Here is a 13,832-nt window from a genome sequence, read left to right as displayed (position 1 = left end):
TTCCTTGCTTTTCCCCTTTGAAATAAGTATCCCTGAAATGAGCAGCATCTTAATTACTGGATTTCTGCTACATAAATAACTGCTTTACCAAAACTTTATTTGTTCAACTTGTATAATTTCATAAGTTGTATAGCTTTATTTAAACAGTACTTATATAAATTACTTGAAAAAATTAAGATATGCTTAATTGTTATAGAGGCTTATGTAGATCAAAATTACCTGTTTGTTGTTTGGATTACAATTAAAGCTGTCAGATGGTAACACCAAATGAAGCTCACCAACAAAACTGACTTGGAAGAAAAGCCAAGCCTGCTATTATTCTTTAAAATGGTCCTAAGTAAAAGTAAATAAATAAAATTTTTAAAAATTAAAAAAAAAAATAAAATGGTCCCTAAGAGAAGCTTTTCAAATGTTAAATACTTCAAGTTGAACTCTATTTATTACTTATGGACATCCAAAAAAGTACATGAAAAAGGTTCAAAACCAAAATTTCTGCAGTAATTTGAAAAGTTCTTTGTGCATGTAATTTTCATGTCACCAACCACAGTTTCTGTACTTCTGCATTCTACTTTATGTTACATATGAACGTATGTACTTCTTTTGTATTGCGTGTTCATGATAGAACATTTCATTTACTTTTATAGATGTGTAACCTGGAAATTGTGAAAATATAAATCTGTTGTTAGCCTTTAAATTTATACTCTTTATCACGTTGGATTTTTTTCCTACGGGAAAGTCAGTTTGTATCATTTTCTGATTTAGTTGTTACAAATTGAATACTAACTTAAAATTTGGAAAGGGGAGTTGATAGCATGATTGATTTGTATCCAGTGTTCAGATTATTAAATATTTAACTAATGGTTATCTGGGATAAAAATAAACCAAATGAGGTGGGTTTTTTAAATTAAACACACAAATTTAGGAAAAGAGCCTCCCCAGTTTTGTTTTTGTTTTTTTATTTGGGTATAGTTGGCACACAGTGTTACTTTAGTTTCAGGTGTGCAACATAGTGATTTGGCAAGTTTATACATTATGCTCTGCTCACTACAAGTACAGCTACCATCTGTCCCCATACATTGTTATTACAATATCATTCACTGCATTCCTTATGTTGCTCCTTTTATTCTTGTGACTTACTCATTCCGTAATGGGAAGGCTGTATCTCACCCTACCCTTCACCCATTTTTCCCATCCCCATATCTCCCCTCTGGAAACCATCAGTGTTGTCTGTATTTATAAGTCCCATTATGCCTTTTGTTTGCTGATTCATTTGTTTTTTTTTTTTTTTTAATATTCCACATATGAGGGAAATCATATAGTATTTGTCTTTGTCTGATTTATTTCACTTAGCATAATACCCTCTATGTCCATCCACATTGTCACAAACAATATCTCATCCTTTTTAATGGCTGTGTAATAGTCCATGGTGTGTGTGTGTGTGTGTGTGTGTGTGTGTGTGTGTGCGCGCGCGCGCGCACATGCGCGCACACCTGTCTTATCCATTTGTCTACCAATGGACATTTAGGTCGCTTCCGTATCTTGGCCATTATAAATAATGCTGCAGTAAACATAGGAGTGCATATATCTTTTTGAATTAATGTATTCATTTTGGAGGGGGGATAAATATCCAAGAGTGGAATTGTTGGATCGTATGGTATTTCTATTTTTAATTTTTTGAGGAACCTCCATACTGTTTTCCACAGTGGCTGTATCAATTTACATTTCCCACCAACAATGCACAAAGGTTCTTTTTTCTACATACCCTTGTCAACACTTGTTATTTCTTGTCTTTTTTGCTTTAGCTGTTCTAACAAGTGTAACGTGATATTGGGGGTTTGATTTGCATTTCCCTGGTGATTAGTGATGTTGAACATCTTTTTATGTATCTGTCAGTCATCTGTCTTCTTTGGAGAAATATCTATTCAGGGCCTCTGCCCATTTTTTAATCAGGTTTTTTTTTTTTTTTTTTTTTTTTTTGTATTGGGTTATAGAAGCTCTTTATATATTTTAGATATTAACCCTTTATCAGATATATCATTTGCAGATGTCTTCTCCCATTCAGTAAGTTGCCTTTCTGTTTTGTTGATGGTTCCTTTTGCTGTGCAAAAGCTTTTTATTTTGGTGTAGTCCCCAGTTTATTTTTGCTTTTGTTTCCCATGCCTTAGGAGACCATCTAGAAAAGTGTTGTTATAGCTGATGTCAGGGAAATTAGTTAAAAATTGATCCAGTTCTTTTACATCTAACTGTCTGGTTTTCCCAGGACCATTTACTGAAAAACTGTCTTTTCCCCATTGTATATTTTTGCATCCTTTGTCATAGATTAATTAACCATATAACCATAGGTTTATTTCTGGGTTCTTTGTCCTGTTCCATTGATCTGTGTGTCTGTTTTTGTGCCAGTACCATACTGTTTTGATTACTATAGCTTTGTAACATAGCTTGAAATCTGGAATTGTGATACCTCTGGATCTTTTTTTTTTTTCTTTCTCAAGATTGCTTTAGGCTATTTGCAGTCTTTTGTGGTTCCATACAAATTTTAGTATTATTGGTTCCAGTTTTGTGAAAAATGCTGTTGGTATTTTGATAGGAATTGCATTGAATCTGTAGATTGCTTTGGGTAGCATGTACACTTAAACAATATTAATGCTTTCAATCCTTGAGTATGGAATATCTTTCCATTTGTTTGTGTCATCTTCAGTTTCTTTCATCAGTGTTTTATGGGTTTTCAGAGTGCAAGTACTTTACCTGTTGGGTTAAGTTTATACCTAGGCATTTTAAGAGCCTCCACATTTAAATTCACAATGGGAACTCTGTACACCTAATGGGATATTATAAAAAAGATCCTAAACTAGTAGTAGAAACAGAGAGGAAGGGCCTAGATATGAGAGCTCCTCCAAAAGTGAAGTTGATGAGTGTTTAGTAAACAGAATGGAGAAGAGAAAGAGTTGAAGGCCATAGTAATAGTAATTATCTTTTACAGAGTGTTGTATGGTTTGTAGTGCTATGTAACTATAAAATGTTTGCTTGACTAACTGATGGTGATGCCATTAACCTTACTGTAGACTTGAGGAAGAAGGAAAGGTAAAGGGCCTGGAGGAGAGTAAGTAACGAGTACAAATTTGAATTCGGACATGATTTATGTTGCCAACAGTATAGAAAGTTCACAGAAATGTTTTCAAAATTCAAGAAGAATGTATCAGATACCTGCCATGTGCACAGTACTGAGATAGAAACTTTAGAGCAGTGACTCAGGCTTTGTTATAATGCATTCCAACAAAAAGTTTTTGAGCCATTAAACTAATATTTGTATATTTATAAATAGTCTGTTCTTCTGTTAATGTATTATTTACATTATGAAACATACATCAAAGAAGTTAAAATAAAATGAATAAAAGCTCTCATATCTTCTTTCCACCTTCCTGCCTTAGAAGATGTAAAGAGGCCACAGTATAGTGAGGAACACAGATGGGGTTCGTTTTTGTGAAAGCATGTCAGATATCTCTCTTTGGAGGGCGGGTGAGGGAGGCTCAGTGAAGGTGCACAGTGATGGATGCCTTTCCTCATTCCCACTTTCCCATTTCAGGCCCCCTGTGAGCAGAGCCCCACCAAGGCCAGAAAAACTCCAGACAAATAATGTTGGCAAGAAAAAGAGACCCATAGAGGTAAGGAGAACCCACTCCCCTGTGTTACCTTGTGCTTTAAAATGTATTCAGAATTCATTCTATTTCCTTCTTGTAAGACAGCCAAGTGTTGTCATTAGTTTGTAAGAAAATAAATATATTGAATAATCTTTTTTTAAGATTTCATTTTTAAGTAATCTCTACACCCAAGGTGGGGTTCAGTCCCTCAGACTGAGTCGCATGTTCTACTGACCAAGCCAGCCAGGTGCCTCTGAGTAATCTTTTTTGTTTGGTTGTAAAAACTAATTGTTAACTGTCAAGTCTGAGTTTTGGATTGATATCCTTCATTTCTTTTTATTTTTTATTTGTCTTTTTTTTTTAGTCTTCCGTGAATAATATTCTGAATTGAACTGTCTCTCAAAAAACTTCTAAATGTAAATATATGTGAATGACCTATGGCTTATAGAATCACAGGTGCCTTAGCAGTGTCTTAAGCTTAGTGTTTTGAATTTAGAAGTCAAAGTTTGTCCTTCATGTGATACATTCACTGGGTTCATTGAAGGGTCCTTTGAAGGCTCTACTTCCAAACAAAGAAACTTTCCACAATAATTGAGCAAGAAGGAAAGCTCTCCCAGACATTTAATTAATTCCAGTATCAGTAGCCACAAGCAAACTGTGCTGAATCAGGTCAAAAATGAGGTGTAAATCTGCAGGACAATGATTGTTGTACTCCTCCCCCCTGGGAAGCCTCACAAAGTCAAAAAAACGGACATTTTCAGTGGCAGAATTATGTGCTAGAACTTTAGCATGAGTTATCATAGATGATGTACTTAGTTTTCTGTACCAGTGTCTGATGTACTATTTGGCTCCTCAAAAGTATGTCACTTGGACATAATGTATCCTGAGTTATATGTGCAGATTACATATTTTTACTAACAACACAAATCGAAATATTCTTTTGGACATAAGAAGTATCTCAGTGTTTAACACATGAACTCCTAACAACTAAAATTTTTCAAATCAGATGACCTTGTGATTCCCTTTTCCTTTTTATATATGTAGAAAAGTATGGAGTGTTTCAGCTGCCCAAAGCAGGTCTAAATTTTGTATTCAAAGATTGTAAAGCATCAAAATGCATCCTCCATTTTGACTGAAGATACCAGTGCTGTATACAAAAATAATGGTGAACATTTAGACATAAGGAATTATATAATGGTTTTATTGTTATAGGACCTTGTGTTGGAGCTTGTTTTTGGCTATCGAGGAAGAGACTGTAGGAATAACGTTCATTATTTAAATGATGGTGATGATATAATTTATCACACTGCATCCATTGGAATTCTGCACAACGTTGCTACCGGTAGGAGACCCCAATTCTCCATCTCCCACTTTTTATTTAGAATTTTGTTACTTATAATCTTAAAATTTTTGTTAAAACTACAAATAAATTACATGAGTCCAGAATGTTATTCATACTATTGAATTTTCTAGTAATATTTCAAGTAACCAAATTTACAGTCTTAAGAGAGTATGATATAGCAGAAAAAGATTTCATAATGCAAAGTGCTCCTAGGTCTCTATTAGAAGTGAAGGCTTACTGTATGTTGAAATCATGTTTTATAATGAAACCATTTCTAACTTTATTTCCCCATAACCTTAACATGAAATCGATGGATTGGTGGTTGTCTCTGATAGGTAGTGATTAAAAGTAGCATGTTGGGTGAGTGGTTGCTGGAGAGTAGGGTAAGTGGGCAGTGTTCTTACTGAGGCCTCAGAAAGCCAAGGAAGATAGTGAGAAGGCTGCTTCCCTCTGTCTCTGCTGTGTTGATACTTTTGTTTTATGCAAGGTGAGAAAATACTTCTTGATGTTAATTTAACTGATTGGATTGCTGAAAAGCAAATAAATTCTCATAGCATCATCTGATGATGAATGACGTCATAATCCTCCTAGTGACATTCATTATTTAAGTTTGAATTTTCTTATGTGTAATTATAAACCTCGTAAAGTCTGAAAGTCGGAAGTAAAATTAGAGACTTTTTGGCCCAAACATTTCTGGCTTTTTCCTCTGATGGTTCATTCCGAACAGGCAAAGAATGGCTTATGTGAGTCCTAATCCCCCGTGTCTCCTCAGTATTAATCATTAATATGATTGTCCTATTTTGGTTTCCTAAAGAAAAGGATTCACCAAGATCACACAGAAATCAGTGGTGATTTTTGATTTAATAATTTTGGCCATTTAAAAAATAGATAATCTAATTGAGGCTTCACCAAAGAAAATAGAATAAGAAAAGATGATCTAGAAAGGAATGTGTAAATACACTTTCATGTTTATCCTTGTAATTTTCTTTAATTTTATGATTTGTCCTTAATCAGTTTTCTACTGATGGGGTATAGAGAGAGAGGGCAGAAGGGAGACTGGGTACCTCTCCACTTCTCATTATTTGTCCTCTCTAGTTTGGGATACATTGCTGTGTTCACAGTCTAGGAAGTTTTGCCCTATTAGCTGATCTTCGAACTTAGCCAATAGCACATATACTTGCTTGTTTGTTGTTCTCACTAAACTGTCAGCCCTGGGAAGTATGAAGCACATTTCACTTTGAAGAGAAGTTTTAAAGTATTAGATCTGGTAAATGTCATTGTTAAATTGTTTTGTGTTGCTTCACTTTTGGATGATGTAGTGTGGGTGGACTAGATCACCCTGTAATCACCCTGGGTCCTCTGTAATCTGGACCCAACCTACGCCCTATCCTCCTGACCTCATTTCCCACCTCGCCACTGTACTTAGGCAAACCCACCTTTAGTACGTCTTGCATGATCACAGGTCTAAGGTCTCTTCGCTGTAAGTCCTATTAGGTAAATCACATACCTTCTTTGATCAGAATTCTTCAGTACCTCCCCACTGACTACATAATAAATATGAAATTTAATAGGTTGGCATTCAAAATCCTCTATCATTCTAGTTCCAATTTGCCTTTCCAACCATATCTCTCACATTTATCCTTGACCCTACATTTCAGCCAAATGAACCATATACATGCATACTTAGTACTTTCCTGTCTTTGTACCTTTGCTTAAAGTATTCCTCTACCTAGATTGCCCTTCCCCACCCACCTTCACTTTAACAAAATCTGTCTTGTCAGTCCAAGAGTGCCATATGCCCATGATAAGAAGAATCTTTTCTGCTATGAATTCCCAGAGCAGGCCCCTTCACTCTCTTGTGGTGCTTGATGTCTTTAACCTCATGTTAACTTTCAGGACTCTATCCCTTTAAAGATTTGGGTTATTTTTCCATCCTCATGATAACGTGCACATTCAGTTCTCAAAAAATACGTATTAAGTTAAACAGAGCAATTTTTTATTATTCTAGATAAGTGCATTTGGCTGTTATGTCTTAAGGTTTTCTCAATTTTTTTTTTATAGGGACTCAGAGTTTTTATCAGGAACATAATGATGATATACTGTGCCTCACTGTAAATCAGCACCCCAAATTTATCAACGTAGTGGCAACGGGCCAAGTAGGTATGTTTCTGTATTTTAAAAAGAAACAGTTTAAGTAATTGTATTGTTCAAATTAATTCAGTATCCTAGGGAAAAAAATATATATATTTGGGTATTGTTGAAAATGCGTTTGTATATAAAACACATACCTAGGGGCGCCTGGGTGGCTCAGTCGTTTGAGCATCTGACTTTGGCTCAGGTCATGATCTCATGGTTTGTGGGTTCGAGCCCCGCATCAGGCTCTGTGCTGACAGTTCAGAGCCAGGAGCCTGCTTCAGATTCTGTGTCTCCTTCTCTGTCTGCCCCTCCCTCGCTCATGCTCTTGTCTCTCTCTGTGTCTCAAATGTAAATAAATGTTTAAAAAAAAAACAAAAAAAAAAAAAAACATGCACCCAGTTTTACCATATGATTTGCTTCCAGGTATCTTTCTCTCGCTTTGGTTATCTTATTGGTTCAGACAGTTTAGAATTAAGAATAAACTATTTTATGGTGATTGCAGTAGTTGGATTTAGTCCTTTAGCAGATATTCCTAATTGGCAGAAAGGTTTAATTTAGCATATAAAGCAAAAAGAATTTGGAGAGGAAATTGTAAATAAAGGGGGAGCCAAAAAGTAACCAGACTGACGGGCAGAATGTCTGTGGCAACTAGGACTGAGCTAGGAAGGAGAGAAAAGCTCTGTTGTCTGTTCCATGCTGCTAAATCCTTCTGCCTTTTTCTTTTCTTTGGCATTGATTTAAGTTGCCAGATGTTTTAAAAACCACTTGTCTTGCTGTCTTCTTTTAACCCTTTAGAAAACTTAAAGGATGAGAGGATAGCGGGTCTAATTAGAACAAATACATCTACCAACCAGTGATCACTGTGAACACCACATCATAGATTTGGTCAGTTGAAGCTTCATAAGCTTGGTGTACTTTGTAAAAATGATCGATGTCATTGGGCTTGTTGGATCTTGGTGGGCCTCCGTTGCTAAGCCAACTCTCCAGGTGTCTTTTTCTCCTTGGATAGAATAATTTATGCTTTTAATATCTTCATTTTTCATACAAGTACTAAATTGATCAGTCAGAAACTCGATCTCTGGGTTACAGAGTTCTACAGTTGTACCACAAAGGTGCTTGTGATCTTCCTTTCTGTAAATTTTTCTATTTTTAACAAGAAGTAGACTGATCTTCATGCATTACACACAAAGATTCTAATATTTGAGTATAAATAGGTCTAGGTCCTTTTTTAAAAATGAGTCTTATTTTTACTCTGAAAAAAATGAGATCATGTTACCATTTTGGTTATAAAAGGGCCTATTCAGTGCCTCTTGACATATAGTTATTGTTCAGTTAATTTTTTTGAGTAGATTCATTTATTCAACAAACTTATTGAGCACATGCCATGCACAAAGTATTATTCTAGGTGCTAGGGATATAAGCCTACCAAAAAAAGATAATATCTCTATGTTAATGGAATTTATATACGGTGAATAGAATTGTAGAAGATACGGTTCTTCCATTTCCCAACTTTGCTTTTTTTTTCTTTCCCCGTCTCTCTCTTTGTTAAGCAACTTTGCTTTTAACATATTAGTGCCGCAGTTTTGCCTTTTAAGAAATCTTGTAGTCACAAATGTAATCTTTCATTAAAATTGACCCTCTTCTCCTTTTCCTTTTTTTATTGAGTTATAATTGACATAGAACATCGTATAGACGTACAACTTAATAATTCAGTATTTGTGTCTGTTCCTTTTATTTCGAAAAGTGACACTGTAGGGAAATGTAAAATGGCTAATTATCTTCCAAGTCAAAGTCCAGGCACTACAGAGGTGAATTTTAGATCATATATGCAGTCCTGTGCCTTGCCCCACTGTACCCTTACACAGAATGGATACAGAAATTTTTTTACTGATGACTAATGGCACGTAGGATAGACTTGAGAGACCACCAACGAGTGAGGGACTTTTTCTTTTCTGAACCCCCAGAGTTGAGTCAGTAGTAACTTTGACTGCCAAGCTTGTATCATACCTGCAAGGCACAAACAGTCTAAAATGTTTATGGCTCTCTTTGTTAAAAATTGTTTAGGTCAGAGGGGAAATATTTGCTTTTGTGGTATTTTAGCCAGTTACATTCAAACTTTTTTTTTTCTTTACCTTTGTCCCTTGGCTGGAATCTTGGACTCTCAGGGCCAAGCAGAGGTGCATTAAAACTCCAGTCTGTTACAGGACATTTTGTAAACCAAAATAAGAGTTGTATTATTTAAAACATGTCATTATATTTAAATTGTTAAAATTTCATGTGACTCTTTAAATAGAAAGAAAAAAAAGTTTTTATCCAGTAATTGGAAGGTCATATACGTGAAATGTTAATATATGTGTATGATTGAAATGAATGGCTTCACGTACAGTCTACTCAATTTAACATCATAAAACTAATTTTGTATATGACCATTTGTGATTTATATAAAAATTATTTTATAATTAATTTTTAAAGTATTTTAATAAGTATACTTAAGAATGTACTCAATAAAAATATTTTTAAGTATTTATGTTACTTATGGACAGTTGTTTTTCTGCTGTTTTTCCATTGTAGGTGATTTAGCAGACATGTCAGGTAAGGAAAATTCGGCATTTTCTGTTTTAGTTATATTGTTTAGTATTGGTAGTCCAAATTTTTATTGAGTAATAAGATACTTGAACATATTTTGAATTTTTTTAATGAAAAATCTATTCTTTTAATGTCATGATACTGAGCTCATTCGGCAGTAACAATGATAATTATTTTTAAAACTAATATATTTTGACCTTTTTAGTATCCAGCACAATTGTAAGCACTTTCTGTGTATTACCTGTGTAATCACTGCAAGGATCCTCCACGGTAGCTATTAACTTGCCAACATCATGTAGCTGCTGAGCATGCAGCTGGGGGAAGGGCGCCTGGGCGGCTCAGTCAGTTAAGCTTCCGACTTCGGCTCAGGTCATGATCTCCTGGTTTGTGAGTTCAAGCCCTGCGTCAGGCTCTGAGCTAATAGCTCAGAGCCTGGAGCCTGCTTTGGATTCTGTGTCTCCCTCTCTCTCTGCCCCTTCCCTGCTTGCACTCTGTCTCTCTCTCAAAAATAAAAATTAAAAAATAATTTTTTTTTCTTAAAGTGCAGCTGGGGGTAAAAGTAATCTTAAATGTGAATCAGTAGGTTGTATTGCCTAAAAGTGAAATTTTTTAATTGCTGTTTTTATATGTCCAATAATTGCACATATTGTATCAACAGATCACTTAAAGATTTAGAAATAGCTTTCTATTACTGATCTTGACCATAGCTTTGTGAATCTAAAAAGCTACTGGATAATGTGTGTCCATTGTTTTGACATATTTACTAGGCTTTTAAAATTTCCTTTTCAGTTTACATAGGAAAAATAGCAGTTTAATAGGAAAATATGTCATGATCTGTGTCTGTTTCCCTCTTCTCCAGGGTAAAGCAGCATTCTGTGATTTGACTGTTAAACTACAAATGTATCCAACACAACAGGCAATATTTTTGCTCTCTTGGTTACATTCAAGAGCAGGAGTTGGCAAACCAGAGCCCTTGGGCCAAACCTACCTGTTTTTGTATAACCCATGAGCTAAATACAGTTTTTACTAAGTTAAATAGTTAGAAAAAATCAAAAGAAAATTTCACAGCATATGAATATTGTATGAAGTTCAGATTTCAGTATCCAGAGATAGAGTGTTGGACACAGCCAGGCTCATTCGGTTACATATTGTTTGTGGCAGATTTTGTGCTACAGCAGCCTTGAGTAGCTGCAACAGAGACCTCACGTGACCCTCTGGTTGCTTTGCACAGCTGTTTGGCACACTGGAGATGCAGTGATGCTGTCATAACTTGACAGGTTTTGAGCTAACCCACAATTAATTTTGTTATTTAAGCAATGTATATCCATCATGTCGAAACAAGGCAAAAAAAAAAAGGAAAGTGGACTTTGTCACACTTCTAAGGCACAGTGAAATGTGGATTATATTGTTATCAAATTATATGGTAAATTCGACACGATAGCTGTGCTAAAATAATACAATATATTACATTTTCACACTAAACTTGACAAAAGTATTCCCAGTTCATGGGAAGCCCAAGAGTCAGAAAAATTAGAAAATGTAAAAGAATATTTGTGTGAGTATCTCATCACAACAGAATTTCTTCACAGAAATAAAAAATAAAATGAGGCTGCAACCAAGTTTTCTGAATGTTTCATTAGTTAATCAAGAAGAATTTACTGTGAGTTAATTAAATCATGTTTGATTGCAGCAAACATATGTCCAGAGAAAATAAACTTGTTTAAACCCATCAGCTTTTTGGCAAAACCTATTGCTAAAAGAGTTGAGGATGTTGGGAACAGCATCAGTAGCCAATTAACAAGAACCTAAAAAAAGCAAATAATTCTGAATGGTTTCCCTTGGCTCTTCATGGATTGACAGTTGTTGCCAGTTGCTTATTTGAGGCAATCACTGCCAACTTTGAAGTGACTGAAGAGTTGGCCTCTAGGACTAGTCTTCATGGAACAACTACAAAAGATAGTATTTTCAGAGAAGTTAAGAAAACATTAATTCAGTACAGTCTGAAGTGGAATCTGCTAAGATATGTGCCAACTGATGGTGGTAAAAATATATGTGGAGCTGGAGCAGAAAAAGGGTTAATGGGTTAATAAGTTTACAAAACTGGTGAAAATTTAAGGTGTTTAAAGCCTATGATTCATTGTGCCTGTTCGTCATCAGCTAGTTTGTGGAAAACATAGCAGTGTATCATGTGTTATTGACAACCTCACTTTGTCTTTGAGAGTCAACAGTTAACTTCATTTGTTCTCATAGAATTAGCCATCATCAGTTCCATGAATTCATGTTAGAAACAGAAGCTGAGTGTCCTAACTCACCCAGTGGTTTAGCAGTAGTAGCTTTATTGCGGTTTTTGGAGCTCAGAGCCAAGGCTGAAATTTCTCTGAATGAGAAAAGTACTGCCGTCAATCTCTATTATGGAAAACGTAATGGCCTTAGAAATTAGTTTTTGCTGCAGACTTGATCGTGTTTCTTAATGAATTCCACCTGAAATTACAAGGAAACTACAGTTACAGTAACAGCCTAAAATTACAGTTAAGGTGAAATTCTACAGTCAGGTCATTGATGGCGACTGATGTTGAATCACAAGTAACATCAGACTGCATGATACACTTCTCATGGTGCCAAACATTAAACCAAGTGAGAATCCCACTTGCCGCAAATGTATTTTCTGCTCTCAGACTGCAGTTCCAGCAGCACTTTTCAGATCTTGATGCAAGTGAGAAGGAAATTTCCACATTTCAAAACTCATTTGAACTGAAGTTGAAGAACTCCATGTAGGGTTCAGTTCATGGTGATTACTCTGCAATGGAAAACATGCTAAAAAGGCAGATATAAAAACAACACTCTAACTGAATCCTCTAAATGCCTTCCACGTGATTAATATGCTCAGTTAAGATCTTGTACTTTTGGGGACGCCTGGGTGGCTCAGTTGGTTGAGCGGCCGAACTTCGGCTCAGGTCATGATCTCGCGGTCCGTGAGTTCGAGCCCCGCGTCGGGCTCTGGGCTGATGGCTCAGAGCCTGGAGCCTGCTTCCGATTCTGTGTCTCCCTCTCTCTGACCCTCCCCCGTTCATGCTCTGTCTCTCTCTGTCTCAAAAATAAATAAACGTTAAAAAAAAAAAAAGATCTTGTACTTTTGGATCAATATTTGAATTTGTCAGTAACTATCTACATGAGACATTTTCAAAGTTGAAATATGTAAAATTTTTACAGGCAAACATTTGCAATTGATCTTGATGAGAAAGAACTCTCAATTGGAAGCTTACCTTGTTATCGCCAAAGAATTTTCCTCTTCTCATAGTGGATCTTTATTATAAAAAATTTCACTCTCCAGGCGCCTGGGTGGCTCAGTCAGTTGAATGTCCGACTCTTGATTTCGGCTCAAGTCACGATCCCAGGGCCATGGGATGGAGCCCCGTGTCGGTCTTTGTGCTGAGCTTAGAGCCTGCTTGGGATTCATTCATTCATTCATTCATTCATTCTCTCTCTCTCTCCCTCCCTCTCCCCTGCTCATGCTCTCTCTCTAAAATTAAAAAAAAAAAAAATCACTCCGTGATTTTCATCAATAAAAATGTAATGGAAATTTTTCTCTCATTAGATAAGTACCTGCATAATATCTTCAATTTTGTGGCTTATCTGACCCTTGACAGAAAAGTTTGCAGCCTCCAGCTCTAGAGGGAGAGAGGCAATAAATAAGTAAACTTTTTAAAAACTTTTTTAATTTTTTCAAAAAAAAATTAAAATATTTTTATTTATATTTAAGTAATCTTTATACCCACTGTGGGCCTCGAACTCGCAACCCCAAGATCAAGAGCTGTACATGCCTCTGACCGAGCCAGTCAGGCACTCCAATAAGTAAACTTCTGAAACTAACATGACCTGAGATGGTGATATGATAAAAACAATAGGATGATGTCAGTAAAACTAGATGTTTGTTTTCTTGATGTGGTAACATTCAGCTGGGCCAAGAATGAGAACAAAAAAAATGACAGCTGAGGGATGAACTGGGGGACTCCAGGCTGAGGCTGTTTTGGGGAGTCCCAAGACCCACCCATACATTCAGTGATTCACTAGTAGGCATCCCGGGGCCCAGAGATTGTTAGGGCTATAGTTTCTTAGAGTAATCTGCAAGG

General features: G+C 35.9%; 1 protein-coding gene across 5 annotated transcripts in view; it reads left to right on the top strand.

Moving 5' to 3' along the window:
* EML5 (EMAP like 5) overlaps positions 1-13,832 on the top strand; it is a 185,567-nt gene that overhangs the window by 152,417 nt on the left and 19,318 nt on the right. For all 5 annotated transcript variants that reach the window (XM_042944025.1, XM_042944024.1, XM_042944023.1 and 2 more), the window contains 4 exons: positions 3,584-3,662; positions 4,851-4,980; positions 7,042-7,140; positions 9,688-9,708. In XM_042944025.1, coding sequence (XP_042799959.1) covers positions 3,584-3,662; positions 4,851-4,980; positions 7,042-7,140; positions 9,688-9,708 — 329 coding nt within the window. The remainder of the gene's footprint in view (positions 1-3,583; positions 3,663-4,850; positions 4,981-7,041; positions 7,141-9,687; positions 9,709-13,832) is intronic.

Source organism: Panthera leo, chromosome B3 (assembly GCF_018350215.1).
Source record: "Panthera leo isolate Ple1 chromosome B3, P.leo_Ple1_pat1.1, whole genome shotgun sequence".
Taxonomy (NCBI): Eukaryota; Metazoa; Chordata; class Mammalia; order Carnivora; family Felidae; genus Panthera; species Panthera leo.
The sequence above is the reverse complement of the archived record's forward strand: the minus strand, read 5'-3'. Positions and strand labels throughout refer to the sequence as shown.